At 36.5% G+C, this 24,882-nt stretch overlaps 1 protein-coding gene across 9 annotated transcripts in view; it reads left to right on the top strand.

The window, feature by feature from the left end:
- The window catches only part of UTRN (utrophin), a 527,828-nt gene that overhangs the window by 419,005 nt on the left and 83,941 nt on the right, over nt 1-24,882 (top strand). For all 9 annotated transcript variants that reach the window (XM_082634331.1, XM_082634332.1, XM_082634328.1 and 6 more), the window contains 4 exons: nt 4,361-4,629; nt 10,738-10,884; nt 13,350-13,428; nt 16,538-16,598. In XM_082634331.1, the coding sequence (XP_082490457.1) occupies nt 4,361-4,629; nt 10,738-10,884; nt 13,350-13,428; nt 16,538-16,598 (556 nt within the window). The remainder of the gene's footprint in view (nt 1-4,360; nt 4,630-10,737; nt 10,885-13,349; nt 13,429-16,537; nt 16,599-24,882) is intronic.

Genomic DNA, 24,882 nt, shown 5'->3' with positions numbered 1-24,882 from the left:
ATTTCAGACAGATTAAGTTGATCTTAACCATGTAATCAGAAAATTTGAGGAGAATATGTTTTGCATTGTCTGAATCAAGAGCATCTTTTGGTCATGAAGAAGAGAGAGAAAAATGGCATGGGGATGAAGACGGAGAGTGAGAGTAGGTCAGGTCTAGTCTCTAGATCTACAGGAATGCTTTGTTTTTTCCTGTGAATTCTTGTTGGCTAATCACCTTGGTTTGCTTATGTGAAAACCTCTAGAGATATCTAAACCTCCCAGACTTAGTAACAAAATCATTTTAAAAATGAAAGAAATTAACCTCTGTTGAAGCTTTTCTGTGTGCCAGGCATGTATCGGTAGCTTTATAGGTATTTACTGAAGTTCAAGGAGATAAGCAATATATCTATGATTATATAATTAGTTAGTATTGAAATTGGCCTATGAACAAACCTTTCCTTGCACCAAATTGTCCATGGGGTGAAAATGCTACTCTGGAGAATTTTTTCCTATACTTGTTTGTCTTAATATCTCCTCTTCCTCTCTTGGTGAAATACAATAAGATTATAGATACATGTAAAAAAATAAGCAAATTATAGGCACACAAAAGGAGGTTTTTTTTTTCCTCTACGGTAAGATTTCTTGGAGACATACAGCGGCTTTGCCTTTCTTATATAATTGAATTTCAGAGGTAAAAAAGGCCCTTAGTGTAAAATGTTTCCCCAGATGAGAAAATAGGGTTCCCACTTGATAAAGCTGGGATGAGCAGGTCATCTAGCTCACCTAGGAGCCAAGGGCAGGATGGGAGCAGTGCTGATTGCAAGTCTCAGTCTCTGCTTCTGGTCCAGGTTCGTGTTCCACCTGTATTCCAGTGAACATGTGAGTCTTTCTCCCCAGGGTAGAAAGGAGAGAGTGGTGTAAATGCCATGCAATTAATTTGCATATTTGAAGAATAAAAACCACTGGACAAGAAAGAAAACTTCAGGATTGGTCATTCTTTTTTCCTCTTTCTTCTTCCTTCTTCCTAAAGATAATTATCTACTCTTCCTTAAATGTTTTGTAACACAATAAAAAAATTGCTGTTTTAAGTATATAAATATAAAGTAAATATGTTAATATTTGTAATACATCATATCACATTATACTATATATACTATGTAATATAAATATAAAAATTAAATACAATTCCATCCTCAGGTTTTGTCCAAATAAATGAGAAGGTGTGAAGGGAGAAGAATGGGAGAATGAAGAGTGAAACAAAGTACTGTCTCTCAAAAACATCCCCAGACACACACACACACACACACACACACACACACACACACACACAGGGAGTAGGAAAGTGACCTAGGAAAAGGGCTTCTGGTCTGTGAACTGTCACTAAATTTACTTGGTTTTATCCTGCTGTTTCCTCTGTCTCTTGATTAGCCTCTATTACTGCCTTTTCAAATGCAAATTCGATTACCCTCTTATCACTGAGCTTCATTTGCTCTCCCACCTTCAGTAGTTAGTGCCCTGCTCTGCATGGGAATGACAGAGCAGCTCACTGGATTGGAAACACTGTCCAGCTTCAACAGCAGTGACCAGAGAAATCAATTCATAAGCCAGTAGGCTGGCGGTGTTCTGTTCTGGCAACACGTTACAGTCACCTGGGGAGCTTTTAAAAATTTATCCATGCCACCCTTCACCCTTGACCAACTAAACCAGAATCTTTTAATACTTCGTCCTTGGGGATCAGCATTTAAAAACAAACAAGCAAGCAAACAGACAAACTGTCAAGGTGGTTTCTAATATGTCACCAGAATTCAGAACCACTGGTCCGGAAGATTCTCCACTCTTGTGTGAGGGTCTTAAAATTTACTGCGAAGTATCCATTCAGAAAATTTGAAGCAAACTTTGTCCTTTGATTTTCAAGTAACACGAGGATTTCTTTTTAATGTTGGGATATCCCTTTATTATTTTCATCTTTCATGCTCTCTTGCTGTTTTAACTTGTTTTTTCTATTTTCTTACCCCAAACTGTCATAACTTGGGATTTCACATGTTGCTTCTTATTACCTGTTTCACAAACATCCTGGAAAGTTTTTGTTTGGCTTTTTACTTTGCTCTGTTCTTGGTTTAAAGTATGCGTTAAACTGAGATTGCTGCTGCAACAGGAAGCACTTTTATTCTGACTCAGTGATTAGTTAATATGCTTCCTTTCTGGCAAACAGATGGTGAATTGAACGTAGAACTTTTCTTCTGAGTAGCTGCTTGAGTGGGGATTATATTATAAATAGTCCAAAAAGACTGCTCAATCAAAAGATTTTACATTAAGTGAAGACAAAAAGTCACAGCCGGTGTTGGGTATTTTGTCACAGGACAAAGAAGCCGTATGTCTCCCTGCCAGGTTATTCAGTGACTAACTTAGAAACAGTTTTTACTTTATCCAGAGGAAAATCATCATAATTAAGTTGTCTCTTCTGAAATTGGCACTGTATTTTTTTTTACAAAAGTCAGTAAAACATGAATGCTCAAAATATATCTTTGAAAAAGCCGAAGTGACTTATTAACAAACACAGGGGTTACCATCATAAAAATTATCAACTCCCTTTCTCATCAGGTTAAGGATGATTTTTTTCACCTTACACAGAGCATGGTATATGTATATAAAATATAGATCGTATTAATATTACATATTTTTCATTTTATAAAAGAATCTTGAAGGCTTAAGGATTTAAACAAAGTTGCCCTTTTAATGATGTACCTTTCCTTACAAAGCTTTTTCTAAGTTTCCTAAACTTGAAATCCTGACATATTATAAGTTTTAGGGCTTTTTTCCAGGATTCTCGACTGCCTCCCATCACCCTTGTACTGGACTGTATCTGAGCCTAAACATTCCTTGAAGCTGGGTCTCTAACTCACTTATTTTCCTTATTTATCTTTTACTGGTATCTACTTATCATAACATTGTCTCTTCTTGTAATCAATTCAGCTGACAGGGGATTGGTCATGTTTCTGTGTATTCTCACAGCCTTTCAGCAGCACACTCAGAGTTCTGTGGTTGCTAAACTCGTCATCATCCATGTAGTTCCCAGGGATTTATTATAGCTGCTTTCATCTAAATATTGAGGTCTCGAAATTTCTGGAAATTTAGATAAAAATAAATGTTCTGTCCCTTTGACTTTTAAATAATATTTAAATAAAGACAGGCAGACAAATTTATGTTGGGTAGGAAAGTTACAGTTTAGGAGAGCTTGCTTTGGTTCATCTTACCAGAAGTTTGATGAACTTCAGTGCATTTTATGAATGGCTTGGAATGTTTTGAGGGGAAGTGGATGTTGCTAATGTGATTGATACTAAAAGATGGGATGTTATCTCAAAGAAGAATATGCACTTCTATCTTAAATTAATGTACAGTTTACCTTGATTGTATGTTTCTGACTTGCCTCTCTGTTGTCCAGGGGACACTTAGGACAACCATCAAACCAGCTAGAGAGGAAAGGAGGCATCCTGGGGTGTTGAGGGTAGTGAGGCCCAGGAGTGTTTAGCTGGGGATCTATTTAACCTGTTTTGAGAGTGTCTGCTCTATGACCATTAAGTTCCCCTGCCCTTGACTTGCCAGCTTCTCATCACTATATTTCTGACCCTTGGCTTTCAACTTGACTTTGACTTCTGTCCGTTCCCTTTGTTTGTCTTCTAGACTCTTACTCTTTCTTCCTGCCCCTGTGCTGTGGCAGCATCTTGCATTATGCCTGCCCTTTCCTGTCTGAAAAGTCTACTTTATTTCAGACATTCTGGAAGCCCTCTTGCTCTGTTAAATATTTAGGGTGGTCCTTGAAGCCTTGCCGTCTTCTTGTTGAAATATTTGTGGACGTGCTACACTTCTGGGCTACCAAGAATGCCTCGTATTAAAGATTCAGCGATGATGAAGTATCTAAGATATGTTACTTGTCTTCAGTTGTAATTTTTTGTAACACGATAAATTAATCTTACTTTTTCAGAGTTTTTCCTCATGACTTAAAGCTATTTCTCTCCCAATTATCATTCCCATTTCTCTGAGGACAAAGAAAAACTAATGAAAAGCTGTCTTTGGATTTTATGTAATTAATTTATGTTAAAGAAAAATTGTTTTATTTCTTCAGTTATCTTGTTACATTTCAAGGTTTGCAAATACATTAAAATTCAGAAGTTACCAAAACCACTGGGCCACTTTTACTCTGAGTAGCTCTTTTCTTCTTTGGAGAAGTAGTAGGGATTAGTGGAGTAAGTATGGAAACAGTTTTTCTTACCCTGGCTAGCGTACGCTAGTAGCAACCCTTCAAAAGGTGATTCACACTTGGCTCTAAGAATGTAGAGTTGATCAACCATCCAAATATTCTTTCTCTTTTTTTTAATCACAGAACTGACTCCTGAGGAGAGAGCCCAAAAGATTGCCAAAGCCATGCGTAAGCAGTCTTCTGAAGTCAAAGAGAAGTGGGAAAGTCTAAACGCTGTTACTAGCAATTGGCAAAAGCAAGTGGACAAGGCGTTGGAGAAGCTCAGAGACCTACAGGGAGCGATGGATGACCTGGATGCTGACCTGAAGGAGGCGGAGGCCGTGCGGAATGGCTGGAAGCCTGTGGGAGACTTGCTCATCGACTCGCTGCAAGACCACATTGAGAAAACCATGGTCAGCATCCCTACCTCAGATAAAGGATTTAAGAAATCCTTTATTGTTAAATATAACACAAATAAGGCTAGCCACATATATAAACTGTTATGAGGGATTGTTATATTGCCAAAACTGTTGGCATTAGAATATAGAACTTTTCCAGACATAATATATGTTTTCCATATGCCTCTCACCATCAGAACCCCCCTGCCCGCCAAAATAACGACTAAGGTGACTTTTACAATAATTTACTTTTACTTTTCTTTATACGTTTTCACCCAGCTGTGCATCCCTAAATGATATAGGTTAGTTTTACCTGTTTTTGTTGAGTTTTTTTTTTTTTTTAATAATACAGCCGAGGACCTTTAATTATATTACTGAGGTTGGGTCTTTTTTTTTTTTTTTTTTTTTTGGCTGCGTTGGGTCTTTGTTGCTGCTCGCGGGCTTTCTCTAGTTGTGGCAAGGGGGGGCTACTCTTCCTTGCATTGTGCATGCTTCTCGTTGCAATGGCTTCTCTTGTTGCGGAGCACGGGGTCTGGGTGCGTGGGCTTAAGTAGGTGTGGTGCACGGGCTCAGTAGTTGTGGCTCGTGGGCTCTAGAACGCAGGCCCAGTAGTTGTTGCACAGGGGCTTAGTTGCTCCGTGGCATGTGGGATCTTCCCGGACCAGGGCTTGAACCTGTGTCCCCTGCATTGGCAGGCAGATTCTTAATCACTGTGCCACCAGGGAAGTCCCTGTAAGAATATTTTAAAGTCCCTTTTAATCTCCAGATTTCCCATTTATCTTTTGTTTGTTTTCTTTGCAATGTATTTGTTGAAGAAACTGAATTGTTTCTTTGACAGTGTTTCTCACAGCCTGATCTTACAGAATGGCATCCACATGGTGTAGTCTGTCAGGCTCCTTTTTAAATCGGTGGTTGGATTTAGAAGTTTAATCAAAAGTATACTGTTTTCCTGGGAGTTCTTATCTGCTAATTATATCTTATTGTCTGAGTATGTAATGAAGAATTAGTTTAGCTATAGATTCTGTTTGTAATCAGGTATTGCCCAAAGTTAAGGATGTTAGACCTCTGGTCTAGATTCCCTTTGGCTCCCGTATTGGAGAACATATCCACAAAAGCAGTTAATGGAATTTAGGCAATAAAAGACACAAATAACAGATTTAGAATGTATTAGGTTTTTAGTAGCATAGTAAACTAGGTAGTATACTAGGTAGTCATGAATCAAATCAAAGGATAAACGGATGAAAAACCAGACTGACAATATCAATATCATGAATGGAATTTTTATTGCAAAAGATATACATCTTTTGTGCACAGATATTGGATAATACTATCCCTTTGTTTCACATGTGGCTGAATAGGAAAGAGAAGAAAGGTCTAGGAAATTAACTGAATCCTACTCAGGCAAATTACATGAGTAAATAAATATATGTGTAGACATAGGAATAATAATAATAGATAGCATTTACTGATGTTTACTATGTGCCAAGAACTGTTCCTAGTCAGTTCACATTGGTATCTCTTTTAATTCTCCCAGCAACCCAACAAGATAAGTATTATTATTATGTCCATTTTACAAATGATGACATTGCAGATGTTGCTCAAGCCCACACAGCTAGGAAGTGGTGGAGTTTTCATGATTTCTTTCTTGCTCTTCTCTTTCACTGTAGAGACCTCATTCATAATAATGTAATTAAGCTTAACTTTGATCAACTACTTGAATTTGAATCTTTAAATTGATTAAATCTTGAATCACATGTTTCCAGTGACCCTGTGAATTAAGTAGGCTTCTTCCTTGACTGTAGTATCCAAAACACTTTTCCATAATTGAATCTGAGTTAAAATAACAAACCAAATATAAACCTATCCTTTTAGGATAGGTTCTTTGGAAGTTGCACACTTCTTGTATTTTAAAAGATGATTTTTAAACACTGATAGTCTTTAAGCCAATGGTTTACAAAAAGTATGTTTTATTGGTTTGCAAAAATGCCTCTTGGTTGGAGCAAGAATTTACCCATTTGAATTTGAAAGCATCAGTTTTTAGTACAGGATGACTAGTGTTGAGGGAAAAATGAAGTTATATCTGGACTAAAAATTTGGCAGTTGTTAATCCCATTTGATTGAAGAAATTACCCATCTCTGCATTCAAATCCTTCTGTTTAAATTTCTGCTTATGTGGGAAAGCTAGGAAAAATACAGCTAATATTTAAGACAAAGTAATAAACTGTGGATTAAGATATTTTAACATCTTATTAGGAAAAAAGAAAATAAAACACAAGTCTCTTTAAACCAAGTAAAATTGACGCAAAGTCCGAGGTGTTTTACATGTGCTCTTAAGTATACCCCAATCCCAGTGAAGCTATAGGCAGGTAAAAATAAGTTCTGATTATTGCCAAATATTATTAAATATGCCAAAGCAACTGGAAAACAAAATCTTTTAGGGTAATCGAATAATTTTAACTTCCTAAAATTATCCTTAATCGTTCTTATTTGCAGAATACACACCTCTGACAGGAGAAGGGCTGGGATTCACATCTGTCAACGGGCTGCCAGTCAGCACCTTTAACACTAACAGATGCTTCTGTTTTTATAGCAAAGAAAACCACATAGATTTTTATTCTCTTATAGGAAAGTACAGCCAAAACATGATAAATTGGTTCTTTATATTACATACATACAACAGATCTGAAACCATTTAAAAATTTGCTTTATTTTAGAAAGCCCCTTAATTTGGAGCTCTTAAAAACCAAAAGATAAATTTTCTTAATAGAAAGATTCCTTGTTACCATAAAATATTGGACCACAAAAACAAAATTAAACCTAAAATGCACTGTTTGTCTAAGGACTTTTATTTTATTTTCTTATTTATTTATTTTATTTTTGCCTGCATTGGGTCTTCGTTGCTGCACACGGGCTTTTCTCTGGTTGCAATGAGTGAGGGCTACTCTTCGTTGCCCTGCGCGGGCTTCTCATTGCAGTGGCTTCTCTTGTTGCAGAGCGCAGGCTCTGGGCGTGCGGGCTTCAGTAGTTGTGGCTCGCAGGCTCTAGAGCGCAGGCTCAGTAGTTGTGGCGCACGGGCTTAGTTGCTGTGCGGCATGTGGGATCTTCCCGGACCAGGGCTCTATCCCGTGTCCCCTGCATTGGCAGGCAGATTCTTAATCACTGACCCACCAGGGAAGCCCTGTCTAAGGACTTTTAATGGTTTTACCTGTGGCTTGTAAGAGAAAAAGCATTACTTTTATAGAGGGGGAATAAGTTTCTTCTATAAGATTTAAAAAAATCTATCTTGAAGTTATAATTTTTAAAAAACTGTCACCATCTTTTGAAATAAAACTGGTTATTATTTAAAATTATATAAATCTGAGAATATTTTCTAGCATTTCATTTTTTAAATTTATTTATTATTATTATTTTTTGCGGTACACGGGCCTCTCACTGTTGTGGCCTCTCCCATTGCAGAGCAAGGCTTCCGATGCGCAGGCTCAGCGGCCATGGCTCACGGGCCTAGCCGCTCCGCGACATGTGGGATCTTCCCGGACCGGGGCACGAACCCATGTCCCCTGCATCGGCAGGTGGACTCTCAACCCCTGCGCCACCAGGGAAGCCCCTAGCATTTCATTTTTAATCATTAAGACCTTCAAAATACAAAGATATTGATTCAAAAAGCTGATTACTAGTGTATGATGTAAAGTCAAAACTGAAGAAACCTTGAAAGATTTGAGTTCTGTAATTGTTCTCAAACTGAATCTGAGGGCATTCAGGTCTTTTCAAAGTCCAGACTGAAAAATTCTCTTTTCCCACCCCTCTCTCTGTCCCATGCTTCTATATTAATTATGAATTCTTTAGACCTATAATGTCTCTGTTATCATATATCTGCTTTTCTCATTGAACTGTATTTGTGAATCCATTTATTTGTATAAATTCTGTCATCCATGAAAGACCAGTGTCTGCAGTCATGGAGAAAAACTATCACAGCTCTGAATTCCTTCCATGCTGCAGCAATTTTCACATCTTCATGAGCTTCCCTTCTTCTACCTGATTCTTAATTTTTTTTCTTTATGCTGTATTACAGAGTAATTTACCTAATCCTGCAACCTCAGGCATCATTTATTTACAGCTGAATCCCAAATGTCCATCTCCAGGCCTGACTTTGAAATGCTGGTGTCTTCAGGGTTCTAGTGATATTTCTTTCTGTACATTGACTTCCACGCTCACTGTTTTGGGTGTCATTTACACAGTTACCCCCAAAGTCCGTATCTTTCACTCTGTCTCTGGGCTCCAGATCTGTTCTTCTGACTCTCCAGCTTGACCTTCCTTGTGGTTTTTGGACATATTCAAGAATTTTGAAATGCTGAAATGTATTCTCAGATTTACCTAAAATTAATTTTCTTTTTAAAAATAAGGTCATATTCTTAATATTCTTTTGATGTTTACCAACCATAATGATTATTTCTAGCCTTTACATGTTATAAAAGGGGTAACTGGGAAGTGGTTAGAGAGGTTTTCTTTTTATAAGCATAAGGAGGAAGTCAAATTAATATTGTAGTGTATTAATAAAACTTTATAGCCTTCAAAGCACTTTGATACTTATTATTCATTAGCTAAACTTGGAGTGATGAGAGAGGAGAAGAAAGGGAGCTCATAGACATAGGCCTAGTCTCTTAAGGGGTGGAGATTATAGAAATGATGAAATTTGAGAGCTGATGCTAATAGTATGTTGATAACACCTGATACCTGTAAGTTTGGTACATGATTAATTTTTGACACACCAAAGAGTTAAAACTATGCTGTTCTCTTTTAATACCCCAGTTCTGTTCCCAATTCCATATTGGCTTAATCTTGCCTCAAGTACCATTTTTGGAGACTTCATCATTAGAAATGAATTCTGCCCCACTTGTATTGCAAACTTTGTGCTGAGTACTGGAGATTGTCCATTCTCAAGAAGCTTCCATTCTGTGGGGGGTGGGAGGGCATTAAAATATGAATGCTTACAATACCACGAACTAAGAGCTCTGATAAGACATGATGTTTAAAATCTATAACAAGTGGTTCATATGGCACCAAACAATCAAGAATGTCTCCCACCGTAAAACCTGATTTGTGTGTCCAGAGATGTGCAGCCTGGAAATCCTGGCTAGGTTGGAGATGGCAGGTAGAATGCTGGGGAGCACATGGGCGGGGCCTGCAGCTAGGGCTGGGGAGGGAAAGACCTCTGGGAAATCTTCCCAATGGGTCGGGCACTTCAGTGAGTTTTTTAAGGGATGGGTCAGATCTAAGCAAAGACTTTGTGGGGAAAAGGATACATGAAAATAGAGGGGGTTGGAATTATGTGGAGAAAAGAGAAAACTTAGTGTTTTCATTATTTTGTTGTTCATTCTCACAGGACATATCACTGTCATTGACCTGAAATATTTTTTGTTTTTTTCCCCCTCTTCACATATACCCCATCAATCCGCACTTATAACAGCTCTCTTACTGTTCTCAGAACCATAATTTGTCAGTTCTAAGCTTCATTTACCTCTTTTCTGATAGACCCTGCTCTTCCTGGCCTACCTTTAACTGCAAAGAGAGGTCATAAATGACTTTGAAAGAGATATATAAATATATAAATCTATGAGTATATAATGTGCATAGATTTTGTGGTTAGGAAAGGTTTGTTTTACTGGCCACTTTCTAACTTAATTTTAAATGGAAAGAGTTCAAATCAAGTTGCTGCATCAGGTGAAAAAATATTAAGGTATCCACATTAAAAAAGGAAAATATGAAAGAAAATTAAAGATAAAATCAAGACTAGAAATTAGTAAAATGGATAAAAGTGGCAAACATTTTCCAGATTAAATTGCATATCATGAAAAATTTAAAGGAAATACATAATCATTTAAATGAGTTTGCATTATAATTTTTCTCTTCGTGCATCTATTTAGATTCTCTAGCTTATAAAGGGTGATTCCTTGGCTGGTGGTCCTGGTTGCTCAAGACCTGAGTTGAGTCAGCTGTTACTGAGTGGGCAGCTATAGTTGATGGCCTTAGCTGGTCTTGTTTTTTTTTTTTTTTTTAAGGAAATATGGAATACTAGCTTTTGTTATATTCTTTTCTGATGACATTATTCTTGTCCTTTGCTTCCAGGCATTTAGAGAAGAAATTGCACCAATCAACTTAAAAGTTAAAACAGTGAATGATTTATCCAGTCAGTTGTCTCCACTTGACCTGCACCCATCTCTAAAGATGTCTCGCCAGTTGGATGACCTTAATATGCGATGGAAACTTTTGCAGGTGTCAGCTGATTCCTCTTCATAATGCAGGCTTACACTTTGGACTTTAAGCCCTACCTCTCTGTTCTACCACCTGTGATCCTTTTCTCTTTCTTTATGGGTTGCATTCGATAATGGATTTCTAGCCTGTGATGACATCAGTTGTCTTTCAGTATCTTGAACCCAAAGCCCTCATTTATTTATGAATATAGATTTTAATGTAATTTTATGATGTTCTCTTCATATGATATTTTTAGAAAATTGCAAAAGGTCAAATAAATCACAGAAATTGAAACCTATAGTAGGTCACAGAAACATTTTTTCCATAATGGCTCATAAAGGAGTCATTTTTCTTACTTTAATCATGTATTTTTTATTTTTTCTTTTGAAAAGTTAAGAAAGTCCCCATCCTTCTTCTTCCTCTGCCTGCTATTTAGGTATCTTGCTCATTTTTTCCAGCTAGCATACTTTACTGTAGGGGTGTTTACCTTTAGCCCTTAGATCTTAGTTGCTCTAATGCAGTTGTTCTAATGACTAGGCCTAACTTGTGCATCTCAGATTTTAAAAAGCCAAACCAAGAAGAGTTCTCCTGAGTGTTACTAAGTATCAGCATTTGCAAGTCACCACATGTGCCAGTCAGTAGTTTTTGGCTCAGTCTTTGTGGAGCTTTGTCACATTTAGTGACCAGTTTCTAGGAGTCATAATAATTATTTTTTCCCCCTGAAAAGTAGTGGGATAGTTTAAGTGGAAGATTGAAAAAATAATTCTTACTATTCTTTCTCTATATTTTGTACCTAAAATGATGTGATATATAACAAGATAAATATGTAATTTTGAGGTAGCACATAAAATCATTTTATTTTAAAGGTATAATATTTTATAGCCTGATAGGTCCTGAATTAATTCAAATGTTGAACCACCCAATGGTTTATATATTTTCTTCATGAAATTGAAGAGGTAATAAATGAGTGTATAGTATTAGACAGTCTTTTCTGTCTTTGAAAAGAATATTAAGAATCTGGGATTAGTAAAGCAGGATCTGTTAAACTCATACATGCTTTTCTAGTGAGTAGAACAGAAAAGCATTTGATTTGTACTCCTTATTTCTTCTGCTCCCTTTCTCTAATCCATTATCTTCATGTACGTATTCCTGTGGTCCATCTTGATTCCCTTCCCACTCTGCTTCTGTTATTACTATCTGCAAAGATTGGAAGTCAGGGAATACGTTATGTGTGAAAAAGGATGTGTATTCCTTCATCCTGATCTCTGAGCTTGGTAACCACTCGAGCTCAGATGTTAGCTGCTGATTGAACAAGAGGAGCCCAATTTATGCTGGCAGACAACAGTGTTAAATTTCAAGAGCAGCATCTTGTGTTCTCCTCTGGAATGTAAAAGTGTGGTGTTTGAATGCTTTTTGGCCATAACAAACAAAGTACCTGCTAATGTAATTTAAATAGCTAACCAGGAGAAACTAGAGGTGCCCAGTGAGCCAGACACACGTTCCATTTAAAGGCAGCTGAAAATAAGATTGGCAATCTAAGCAAAACACCTGACTAGCATTACCAGACAAAGACCAGGAAAAGGAAACGGAAATGTCAGTAAGGCTGTGTGCAATTGTTATTGATTTGCAATTAGTTTCTCAGGGTACCAACTCTGCCTTTTCAAAATATAGAGAGCTAAGAATGTGGTTAAAAAATATATAGAGTATATTATTCAGCTGGTATCTACTTGAATACTTCCAAATCAAGATGATGGACATGAATTTGGAGGAAAATAAGACATTCCATATTCATATGTCCTTTCACTTTCCATCTCTATCTATTTATCTATCTATCTATTTATCTATCTGTCTGTCTATCTTCATCATCATCATCATTATCATCTATCTATTCATCTGTCTGGTTTTTCCCATGGAATATTTTAGACTTCTTTTTCATTTGCTCCCCTTAACCCTTTTTTACCACCTTCCTTACAAAAGAGAGATGAGTAGCCACTGACCCCATGACCACATCCTGACTTTAGATACTTTAGAATGTTACTGCTTTTGAGTTAAGTGTAGAATAACTTAACTTGCCTTGACTAATAACAATCTATGCCTTGACTAAGGCATAGATTCTGGCAACAGATGGGCTGGGTATGAATACTAGCATTGCCACATACTAACTTTATGTCCTTGGACACCTCTTTCTATCTCAATATCTTCATCTATAAAACAATGATAATAATGAGTAATACCAATATGATTTTTGTGAGGGTTAAAAGAATTAATTCATTTAAACTACTTGGAAGAGTACCTGGCATTATTTACTGTTACTTGATGTCAGAAGGAGTCTATTTTCTTACCAATATTTTGATTCCAGATACAAAGGAGTCTGTACCAGCAATCATATCTTGGGCAGTAGCATCATTTATTATAATACTTAAATCAATGATATTATTAAGGTTATTGTTTTGAAATAAAATTATTTCTTGTTTGTGTATGTGCAGGTTTCTGTGGATGATCGCCTTAAACAGCTTCAGGAAGCCCATAGGGATTTTGGACCATCCTCCCAGCATTTTCTCTCTAGTAAGTACCAATAAATTTGACTGATCTCATTAATTGAATGAATGAGCATATTATTTCACTCTCACTCAAGAAGCTATATTCTTTGCTATAAATATATTTATCAGATGAATATATAAAAGAAGATATCCACATCAATGACAAGATTGCTTATTGGTTATTGTTTCTATAATCTGGTCATTGTAAGTCTTTGAAGTGAAGCAAAAATTAATTCGTCTTAGCTAGGGTTTTTCACTGGACCATCTGTTATAATAACTTATATAGTATCATATCATTGCTATGCCATATGCAAAGATTATGAACTTTTTCACAATAAAGAAATCATTTTTATATTTTAAAATTTTAAATTAATTTTCCTCCTTAAAAAGTGCATATTTGTTTAAAATGCACCTGGAGCTTTAAAAAGTAAAAAAAAAAAAAAAAAAAATTACTTCCCACAAATCTTTGAGAAGATTTTGGTTTATTAGGCTCACTGCAATCATACTTGGCTTTTCTTCTGGTTAAATATTGCAGATTTAGCCAAACCCACATATGTAGATTTTTAGGCAGTAGTCTCCAACTGAAATGTTTCATTTTATGGACTGTTCATGAGATCTTAAATAAGTAATTTGAGCTCCTACTTTGTTTATCACTCACTGCTAAGGAAACTAAAGAATGTAGAATTCAGAGTCACTCAGATTGAGATTAAAATATTAATTCTGCCTTTTACCAGGCCTGTGAATCCCTGAAAGTGAATTTCTTTATCTTAAAATTACTATAATAATACTTATTTCCTCTGATTTCCTCGAGGTTTAAATAAGAAAACAGATCAAGTTACACAAAGCACCTAACACAGTTCTTCGCACAAATGCTTTCACTAACTGTTAATTCCTTTCCTTTCCTTTTCTCTGGCAAACATATGTAAGCAAGCACTTGGTTTAATTCAATTTAAGTGAAGGTTGAAACTTAATGCAAAGCTTATTTTCCCAATTATGGTACCTTTGTATCTATAGCCATAGAGAAAACTGAAGTAATAATATCGTGTCTTCTAACTAAATTGCTTACATTTATATTTTCTCTTAATCTTTGTCATGGTTGGTAATCTGCTTTACCTCAATTCAAGGTCAGGCTTTTCTTACTCTCACAATTTCAAGAATCCTAATCAGTCATTTCCTGACTTTTCTGTCCTGTGCCTCTCTAGTGCTCAAAGTAGCTCTCGCTAGTGTTTCTTCCTCTGTCTCTCTGTCTCTGTCTCTCTCTCTCTCCCTCTCTCCCCTTCACCCTCCCTTACTCCACCCCCCCGCTCACACACACACACACACACACACACACACACCTGTTTCACACCCCTGAGCTCTTAGGTAGCCTATCTTTGAGTGATGTTTAGTCCTTCCTGGAATGTACTGTCTACCTGGGTGCCAGGATGCATTTCCATTTGGATACTATCAATGTTGATGAAATAAATGGGCTTGCAGAATACTCATTAGGTATGAATTAACTCCAGATTGCTCACACTTAATTTTATAGAATGTAAAGCGATATGCTAAGACCAAATTAAAGAGAAATTTAACAAATAATTGAGATTCTATAGTTCTAAGGCATATGTATTAGTATTGATAAAACTGAATCAAACTCTTGTTCATTAGGAAATGAAACTTGTAAAAATTGTGAAACTCAAGCACATTGCCTTTCATTGCCTAGCACTGGCAGTCCAAGGAGGTCAAAGTTATTCAAATCAAAACAATTATTAAAATGAATGGAGACGTGTAAACAAAATCCCAATTAATAAATTTAATAATTGTTATCCATTGCTGCTCAGAATCTTTGGCTTTATTATATTTCTTGGATATTAGCCATGGTTATAAAAGGAGGCTGTTTAGTTAGGCACAAAATAAAAACTGACCTATTAGCCTGGTGCCAGTGCTGAAACGAGGTTGGCTCTAATGAGAAATTTAATATACCTAGTTCCACATTTTGATCCGCCTTTTATACTTTCACGGACATAGTTGGAGAAGGGAACGCTCATACTTTATAAAGAGAGGAAGAATTGTTGAATAGAAATATTGCTGAACTAGTGGTCAGAAATCCTGAAATCACGTCTTGGCTCAGCCATTTATTTATTGGGCAAGTAATTACACCTCTAATATTTAGTTCCTCATAGTTGACTTCCTTATCAATAGATGTATCTGAAAATGCTTTACAAAGTTTAGAATGCTACACATTAGTAAGACGGTATTATGATACCATATTCAGGAAAGAAAAATTGGTGACAACTGGTTATATGAGAATCTAGTGATATTTGCAAAGTTTTATTTCAATTTGCTTGTTTATTAGTTCATTTACCAAAATTCCTTAATAGTTCTAGATACATTTGTACAATTCTTCTTAATAAGTCTTAAAATAATTGGTTTAATGTAGGAAAAGAATATTTCTATAAAAAAGGAGTAAATGGATTTGTAAAAAGTTAGTACCTCAATAAAACAAAACATAAAATCTCAGTCATAGTGATGTCTAGTGTAAAAGTAGGGAACTATATTTTCTGTGCATTTCAGGTGAAAATAAGTATTTGGAATTCTTCTATCTAGATAATTGCCTTGGTTCTTTACAACGCTTTGCCTATGTTTATTTTAATTTTCCCTTTTTAAAATTCATATAATTGAGTTTCTTTAAATGCCATTTGTCCTAAATAGTTATTCCTGTGACTATGAAGTGAAGTGAAGAGTGTTATTAATGATCTGGAAAATTCGGTCTTAGGAAATCTAGTTTACAATCTGGGTATACCAGGTAAAATTAATTTTGGTTTTAGCTTAATCAAAGTATATACAGAGTGCAATTTCCAGATAGCACTAAATTTTAATTTTTGGTTGTTGTAAACAATAAAACTTGATATTTAAAAATATTTGTATCAACAGATTCAATTAGAGTTGGCATTAGAAATTGAGACTGTATTGTTTCTTTCCTTGCTTCAAATGAATCTTTAAAGCCACTCTTTGTTTGGCCTAGCAGATTTCATAATTATAGGAATCCAGCAGTTCTCATTGAATTTGCTGCAAAACGTGTTCAGTTGTTTTGAATTAAGGCATAAGGCTTTTGGGTTAGCAGTGTTTCCAATAACCTCCCTTTGTTTCTTCAGCTTCAGTCCAGCTGCCATGGCAAAGATCCATTTCACAAAATAAAGTGCCCTATTACATCAAGTAAGTTGATTTTAATTCTCCTTTACAATACCAAGAAAATAAAGTTATGTTGATAACTTAAGAGGCTTTAAGTTATCAACAGTTGTTAAGTATCAAAGTTATGAAGTAACTTTAAAAAATAGATTTCAGTCCTATTATATTAAGGAAATTATATATCTATGTTTATAAAGATATAAAGAATATATATTTAATATTTGAAAGAAATTAGTTTAAAACTCAGAGTGATATTTGTAATTCATTAGATGAGGCTATAGGTATATTTAGCTGATATTTTTATAAAGCAGGTATTAAAATATTTGGGGAAAATGACAAAATTCCTAAATATTCTTGACATAATGATGTTTATCAAACTGTATTGATTCTAAGCCATTTTTGTGTCTCCCAGAAAATGCATTTAAAAAGTACTTGGACACTTCTCATTTTAATCCACCAAAAACAAAATATTTTACCATTAAAAAGTTCAATATTTTCAAGTTCTTTTAGACTTATGAAAATTATCTACAACATTAGTTTTATTATCCAACATTTTTGTTGTCAACTTGACAGTTTCTTCTTTTTTACATAGTAAGTTTCTCCTTATTATGTAACATTTTATAAATTTTGTATAATTTACATAAGGTCTGCATAGGATTTGATCCTTGGCTTAGTCTGTGTGTTGTCATTGGCAGAATGATAAAATTCATCTTGTGAAATCCCTTGAGATGTAAATTATTGATTTACAATGTGATAAAGGTAATAAGAGTTGTAGCTGGATCTATTTTATGTATAAGTTGAACGGTGGCCTAGTTATGAGAAGAATGTTCGCTGTTACCAGGAGTCAGTGCTATTTCAGATTAGTCCTGTGACCTCGCACGAGTCAAGTGAAGATCTCGGGGCCAAGTTTCCTATATATCCTTCCTAAAATGGCATGTGGTATCTCCAAAATCCATGCCAACACTAATAATCTGCTCTTCCAGTATCCCTCTTTGTGTGTGAAATCAAAATGTTTAGAAATAGTATTTTCCTATGAAGGTTTTATTGTGGTCTGAAATGTATCCTTAGATTAAAAAAATAATAATTTTGCCATAATACATAATAAATATAATAAGCAATATATGTTACATTGTTTTAAGAGAATTTAATACTTTTATCAGTGTATAATCTACCATGTACTGAGTTGTGATAAATTTAGGTATAAGGTAGCAAAGCAGTTGATTAGTATCAAACTCGCGCAGGCATGAAGGGAAAGAAGTCAGAGGCTCAGCAAATTGACGTCTTTATTAAGAAAAGATGCGATCCTCTGATCCAAATTTAAAACATTTTAATTTATATTCTACATAATAATAATAGTTATAGTATTGGAGAGTTTCAATTTGCTGGGTGAATATTGACTTGAATATTACAGGTTTTAGTATAAATCTGATGTGCTGCAATAGGCAGAATCTGGCCATACAAAGATGTCCACATCCTGACCCTTGGATGTGGATAGATTAGGTTATATGAAGTTGCAGACTGGGATATGAGCCAGGGAATGCAGACAGCCTCTAGACGCTGGAAAAAGCAAGGAAAAGGGATGTGCTCTTGGAACCTCCAGAAAGAAACACAGCCCTGCAAACCTTGTTTTTAGCTCAGGGAGACATTTATTTTGTGGTAATTTGTTACAGCAGCAATAGAAAACTGATATATGTATTATACAAAATCTAGAAGTCCATGCAAATTAATTAATTTACTGAATTGACCCAGACTTCTTTATCATCTGATTTTTAAAAAATGTAAATTGGATCCAAGAGGCATATTTTTGCTCTTACTAGGTAAAGAAAATACTAAATTCGGGAATTCCCTGGCGGTCCAGTGCTTAGGACTCCTTGCCATCACTGTGGAGGGCGCGGGTTTGATCCCTGGTTGGGGAACAAAAATCCCACAAGCTGTGTGGTACGGCCAAAAAAAAAGAAAAACAAATTTTAAATCTGTTGCTTGATTATGTTTATGCAGTGGTTATCTATTTGATTTGGCACTTTAAAAAATCCATCTGTTGGGGCTTCCCTGGTGGCGCAGTGGTTGAGAGTCCGCCTGCCGATGCAGGGGACATGGGTTCGTGCCCCGGTCTGGGAAGGTCCCACATGCCGCGGAGCGGCTAGGCCCATGAGCCATGGCCACTGAGCCTGCGCGTCCGGAGCCTGTGCTCCGCAACGGGAGAGGCCACAACAGTGAGAGCCCCGCATACCACAAAAAAAAAGAAAAAAAAAAATCCATCTGTCATTTCAACATTACTATTAAAAGGAATTTCTAATGTCCAGGTCAGTTATACATGACTGAGAATTACATTGTCTAAGTTAGAATTTCACTAATTCAGTGTTTTTATAATTTTGAGAGGATCTAGCAGAATTGTATCCTTGCTCAGTCTACAAGGTTCTTATGGGGCAGACAGGTAGAGTGAAAGCTGGGTTATCTGGCATCTTATTGGCTAGAGCACTATAATCAGCATTTCAAAATATATATAATACATTGATGACCAATATTTTTAATGTGACCTATAGGATTGTAGCATCCTGAAATATTTTCAACATCATTAGTGAAAGATTGGATTTTCTTAAATATTTTAAAATTTTAGTGTTAAATGCCTTAGGATTGTCAAATATTTAGAAATCTGCCCCTGTATATAGAGTGAATCTCTTATTTTTAGAAAACTTATTTTAACCAGATTCTTTCATTATTTGCTCTGTTGTGTAACCTAACAGTTTATTTCCTCATAAAGAAGGAACATCAGTCACTAGAGATAAGATTATACAGGCCAGTATTTCCAGATGAAAAATCATTATGAAAACAAAATTTAATTCCCAAATAAATTAATAAGCAAGTAAATGATGAATGAAAAGTCTTTTAGTATACACTTCCCTTTGCATGGCTGCACAAGTAAGTAGAAGAAAAATGTTAGAAACAAATTTCGCATGATTGTCATGCAACTAGAGTTTCCTGGAGCATATTAGGATGTATTAATTTGGCCAACAAAAAAATAATCTTCAGATAGAAATATTAGATATTTTCAATATTTAAGTATATAGTTTTATATACTCTAATGCCAGAATATAGCAAGAAATATGGCAGAGAATGGCAAGGACAAATCGTTTTTATTTTGTATTTTAATTTTATAGGATAGTTAAAACATACTTGGATGGCTCCCCAGTGTACTTCTTTCTCTCTAGGTAATTCATTATTAATATTTTGAGGTGTACTGCCATGGCTCCATGACTCATTTGTTTCTAGAAAATGATACAATATAGATCTGAACCATAAGAGTCTATGTAGTGTAAATCCCTCTATGTTAATATCTTAAGTTGAAACTCATATCTTTAAATGATATTTGCTGCATCTAAGGTAGACTTTCCGAAGCTGATCTAATTATTTTTCTTTTCTAGTATAGTCCAATGACAGCTCATTGTTCCATCAATTTAAGAAAATTTGAAATGGCTCTTGCTGCCTTCACAATGTACAAAAATCTACTGTAAAAGCACGGTCTCTTTCTCTGTAAATTTTTGGTCATGTGTTGTGCTTTCTACAGGTTGTGCATTTCCTCAACTAAAACTTAACATCCAGGGAATTTCAGGTGTAAAGGGAATGATGAATAAAAGCCTTGGGTTGAATTTTCTTTTCTTTTCTTTTCTTTTTTTAATTTCATTTATTTTTTGGCTGCGTGGGTCTTCATTGCTGTGTGCGTGCTTTCTCTAGTTGCGACGAGCGGGGGCTACTCTTTGTTGGGGTGCGTGGGTTTCTCATTGCGGTGGCTTCTCTTGTTGTGGAGCACGGGCTCTAGGCGCATGGGCTGCAGTAGTTGTGGCTCTAGAGCACAGGCTCAGTGGTTGTGGCACGCGGGCTCTAGAGCACAGGCTCAGTAGCTGTGGCTCATGGGCTTAGTTGCTCCGTGGCATGTGGGATCTTCCCAGACCAGGGCTGGAACCTGTGTCCCCTGCATTGGCAGGCGGATTCTTAACCACTGTGCCACCAGGGAAGTTGGGTTGAATTTTCTTAATATGTCATATTAGTCATAGAAATCTCATTGCTTCTCTTTTTGATCCAAAAATAATAATAATAAAAAAATAATAAATAGTCATAGTGGGTGATAATAATGGTCATTGTAATAAATTATATGTTTTGAATATTCATTTGCCAGCCACTGTGCTAATCCTGTGCAGGGCTTTTCTCTTTTAATTCTCACAGTAGCCCAGTGAAGTATAGGTACTATCATTACCCCCATTTATAGGCAAGGCTTAGGTAATAAGAACACATACAGCTTGCTTGAGATTACACAGCCAGGAAATCTAAGAGCTGGCATTCAAACCCAGGGACTGACTCCAGTGCCTGAACCCTTGACCACCATGCACCTACTGCCTCCTGTTCTCTGTGTTAGAGGAGGTAGAGGACAGAAATTTTTAGTCCCATGGAAAATTGGGGTGGGGTAAAGGATTATATTTAGGAAAGTGCAGTCAGGTGGAGAAAGTATGAGCAGACATCCTTTCTTTCACACTATAGACTGGTTACCATTTACTGTGTACCTGCTATGTGCCAACACTTAAGTGCAGAGCTGTCTAAGAGCAAGACCATGCTTTCTCCAGTGCTGCACACTGCCTTTTCTGTAGGATTCATGATAAGCCAATTACTGTAGGCCAAATATATGATTAAGGAAGGTTCACACTGTGGTCTGATGATGGACAAAGGTTCTTTTCTATCGATAGCAAATGTCATTCTCCACAGTCCTGCCAGTGGGATCATGACAGGAGTTCTGGGGTGGGAGAGCAAACTCTCTGGTCCTCCTCTACCTTTGCTCGTTCACAAGGTCTGGAGTTTTCTGGCACTGGGGAGATTTCCATCTGAGAGGCTCCTGGCCAACAAAGCTTTCTTATAGGTCCCCTAATAGGGACTTTTAGCATAGGTGATTCTCTGCCTTATTCAGCCTGTTAGTAAGCCATCCTGCTTCATAGAATTTAGTAAAGGATAATTAGGAAATATGGTTTTCCTCTCTCCCTCTACAGTGTCTTCTCTAAACCCCAAGCGCATGACTTTGTCTTGGTACAAATGATGATTCTGCTCAAGCTCACAGCTCACCAGTTCTATAGCTTTGTTTTTCCCACTAGAATCTGAAGTACAAAGCTTAATTCTTTATAATGCAGTCACACACACCCAGCTTTAACATGAACACTTTAGTCATCTCTGATTATATAGATAATACCTATCACATTCTCTACAACTGACATCCCTCAATATTACAATGTATTAACCAGAATAAACTAATCTGTATCTACAAATACCGCTACCTTGCAGTCTCTACCTTGTTCTAACTCCCCCTTATGAATAAGTCTAAATCAAGATTTCCCTCAATTTATCACATCTCTTTTATATTTCCTTTTCTGTCCTTGTGTTCATAATGGGTAATCCTGCAGTACTGTTTTAGACCCCTGTCTTGCCACCCAAGGGTACCCTCTATTGCCCTAATCCATCAGTTGCTAGAAAAAAAATGTAGTTTATAGTTATAAATGAAATCTTGGAGAGCAAGTAGTTGTTCTTTATAGCAGTCATGCAGTTTATTTGCATAAACTGCATATACTTGTCTCATGTATGCACAGTCTAAAGGAGAGAATTAATGCTTATTTCTTTAGAGGAATTGCGAACCCTGCTTAGATGATGTAGGTGAAATATTTCTTCCCTAAATAAGAGCAGAGAGGAGGGGCAGTAATGGGAAATTCAAATATCCAGCCTCACTGGAAAATCAGAGCTAACAAATGTATAGGTATAACAACACCAAAAGAGAAATTAACATAAAGCATTTTATCTTTAAATGTTAAGGAAACTCATCCCAAAACAAAATAAATCCATAACAAAGATATTCCTAATAATGGAAGATAGTTCTTTCTGAAAGGCTTCCTATAGCAGCCTTCATCACTCTCATCTTCCTTAATCATGATGGGAGAGGGCATCTTTTCAGTTCCAGAATTTTAAGTGGAGACATCTTGGGACACACTTTGAGTCTCTTTCCAGAAATGGGGCTTGTGTTTTTGGTTTTAGTGATAAATAAATAAATGAAATAGAAATATAAGAGAATGGACTGGAGAGTCTCTTTTTCCAAGAAATGGTCTGTGACTTTATTTTTCTTGAAAATAAATGTTTAAAACTCACTGGGCCAACTCTGCTGATGAGGAGGTAAGAATAAAATTGCTTTATGAATGTAAGCGCCTTGGGATCACTCAACCTTCTGGAGGTGGAGGCAGCTTCAGACAAACGAGGAGCATACCTTGGCTAACTAGAAAACTAAGCAGGAGACCGCCTGCTGCGCAGCAGCCCCAAATGGGCAACTACTAGAGTATTTACCAGTGTCCTAGTTTGTTGAGGTAATTTAGGTGAAGTTGACACTGTCTTAGAAATACATTGACTAGTTCAGGACTTAAGAAGATACCATCTTTCCTGCCATTCATCCATACGTTGCTGGTGCCGGAGTTATTATAACTATGAAGTGGAATTTTGGCTTGGAATCTTCTAGATTACTCAGTTACATTGAATTATAACAGCAGCATCAGGCTTACTACACAGTGTGATTTTTAGAGTCAGGGATGCAATTGATAAAGGTCTACCATACGGTACAGGGAAGATCACTGAGGGGTCATTAAGGGAAGGAGAAATAAAAGATATCTGTACTTGAATTTGTACTGATTAAATTTTTAAATAGTCATTACAATTAGCAACAGTACAGAAGTAATAATGTGAAAATTGTGAAATAAATAGAATATTTTTTCTGTACTGATTATTAGCTGAAATGACACAGTAGAAGATTCAATACAACTCTATAGAAAAAATTAGAATTAATTTCTCATTTAAAAATATATGTGGGGCTTCCCTGGTGGTGCAGTGGTTGAGAGTCCGCCTGCCGATGCAGGGGACACGGGTTCGTGCCCCGGTCTGGGAAGATCCCACGTGCTGTGGAGCGGCTGGGCCCGTGAGCCATGGCCGCTGAGCCTGCGCATCTGGAGCCTGTGCTCCACAACGGGAGAGGCCACAACAGTGAGAGGCCCACATACCGCAAAAAAAAAAAAAAAAGTGAAATAGATAAAGTAGTTAAATTTAAAAAAACCTAAATGATATAAATTCAGCTTTGAAAACAAACTTTAAGGATACAATGATAAACTGAACTCTGGTGGGAACATAATCCTGGGGTTAACACCCCCAGGCAGGAGTGTACAGGGCTCCCCAGTGCAACAACAGACGGCCTGCAGCAGTGTTGGTTGATGGTCTGATTCTCCCAAGTTTGAGGGTTTAAAGAGACAGGAGGGTAGAGTTGGGTGAGATTGGGACTCCCTCTGAGTTCTGGGTCCATGTAGAGATATTACCAGAGGAGAGGCTCCCCAGCATTTATTAAGTGTTTATTCTTCCAGACAGTCTTCCATTGCCTTCAAAACAAGTGTCACCTGAATCTCCTCTCACACGCAGGCATATCCACTTTGGTCGTTAATCCTACTACTTAAAAACAGACTCAAACAAACCTTGTCTTGTTCTATCATTCATGCCTGGGGTATTGACACTTGTATTTTGGGGTGTGCTGTAGCCTGTGTTTCTTTATAGCCCTTTACATGATTGTATCTTTGAAATAGATACAATTTCTATTTTGTATCCTACATGTGAAATAATTTTAAGTACATTGTTAAAAAGCAAAATTCAACTGAGAAAACTTAAAGATCTCATTGGCTTTATTCAACGATCTATGAATTGGACAGAAGCCCATCTAGTAAAGAGAAAAAAGGAGCTTCAAGGAATTGTACAAAATGGAAGGCTTTTGTAGAAACTGGGGGGCTGAGGCTGATAACAAGAAGGTTATTAGCAAAATAAAAGAAAAGACTGGTTCAGGCCAGGTCATCTTCTTTTGTGGGAAAGGGAATGCAATAGTCTTCTTATATAGATTCCCTCACTAGTGCTGACCAGGACATTCCTGACTGGTTTATTCCACTCCTGGGAGAGGCTGAAACTGCAGTGAGGTTAGGTATTAAGTCTCCATGGGGTGTAGCACAATTGACTCCATTTTGGGCTTATTGTTTCTTTTTAACAGCAATTTTATAATTGAATCCATCAGATTTGGAATTATCCATTGTTCACAATTTAGTCTTCCTGATTTGTGTCTTCATTTTGATGGCAAACTAATGGCATTTTCTTAAGGAAGATGTTGTGCTTTTATGATATCCGTTGTCAAGTGGGATCATCTATCTTATTTGGATCTTGAACAGAAGGTTTTTTTTTTTTTCTTGAAATGTTGACATTCAAACTTTAA

Source organism: Mesoplodon mirus, assembly GCF_964341445.2.
Source record: "Mesoplodon mirus genome assembly, chromosome: 10".
Classification (NCBI taxonomy): domain Eukaryota; kingdom Metazoa; phylum Chordata; class Mammalia; order Artiodactyla; family Ziphiidae; genus Mesoplodon; species Mesoplodon mirus.
Note: the sequence above shows the minus strand (reverse complement) of the source record. Positions and strands in the feature narration are given on the sequence as shown.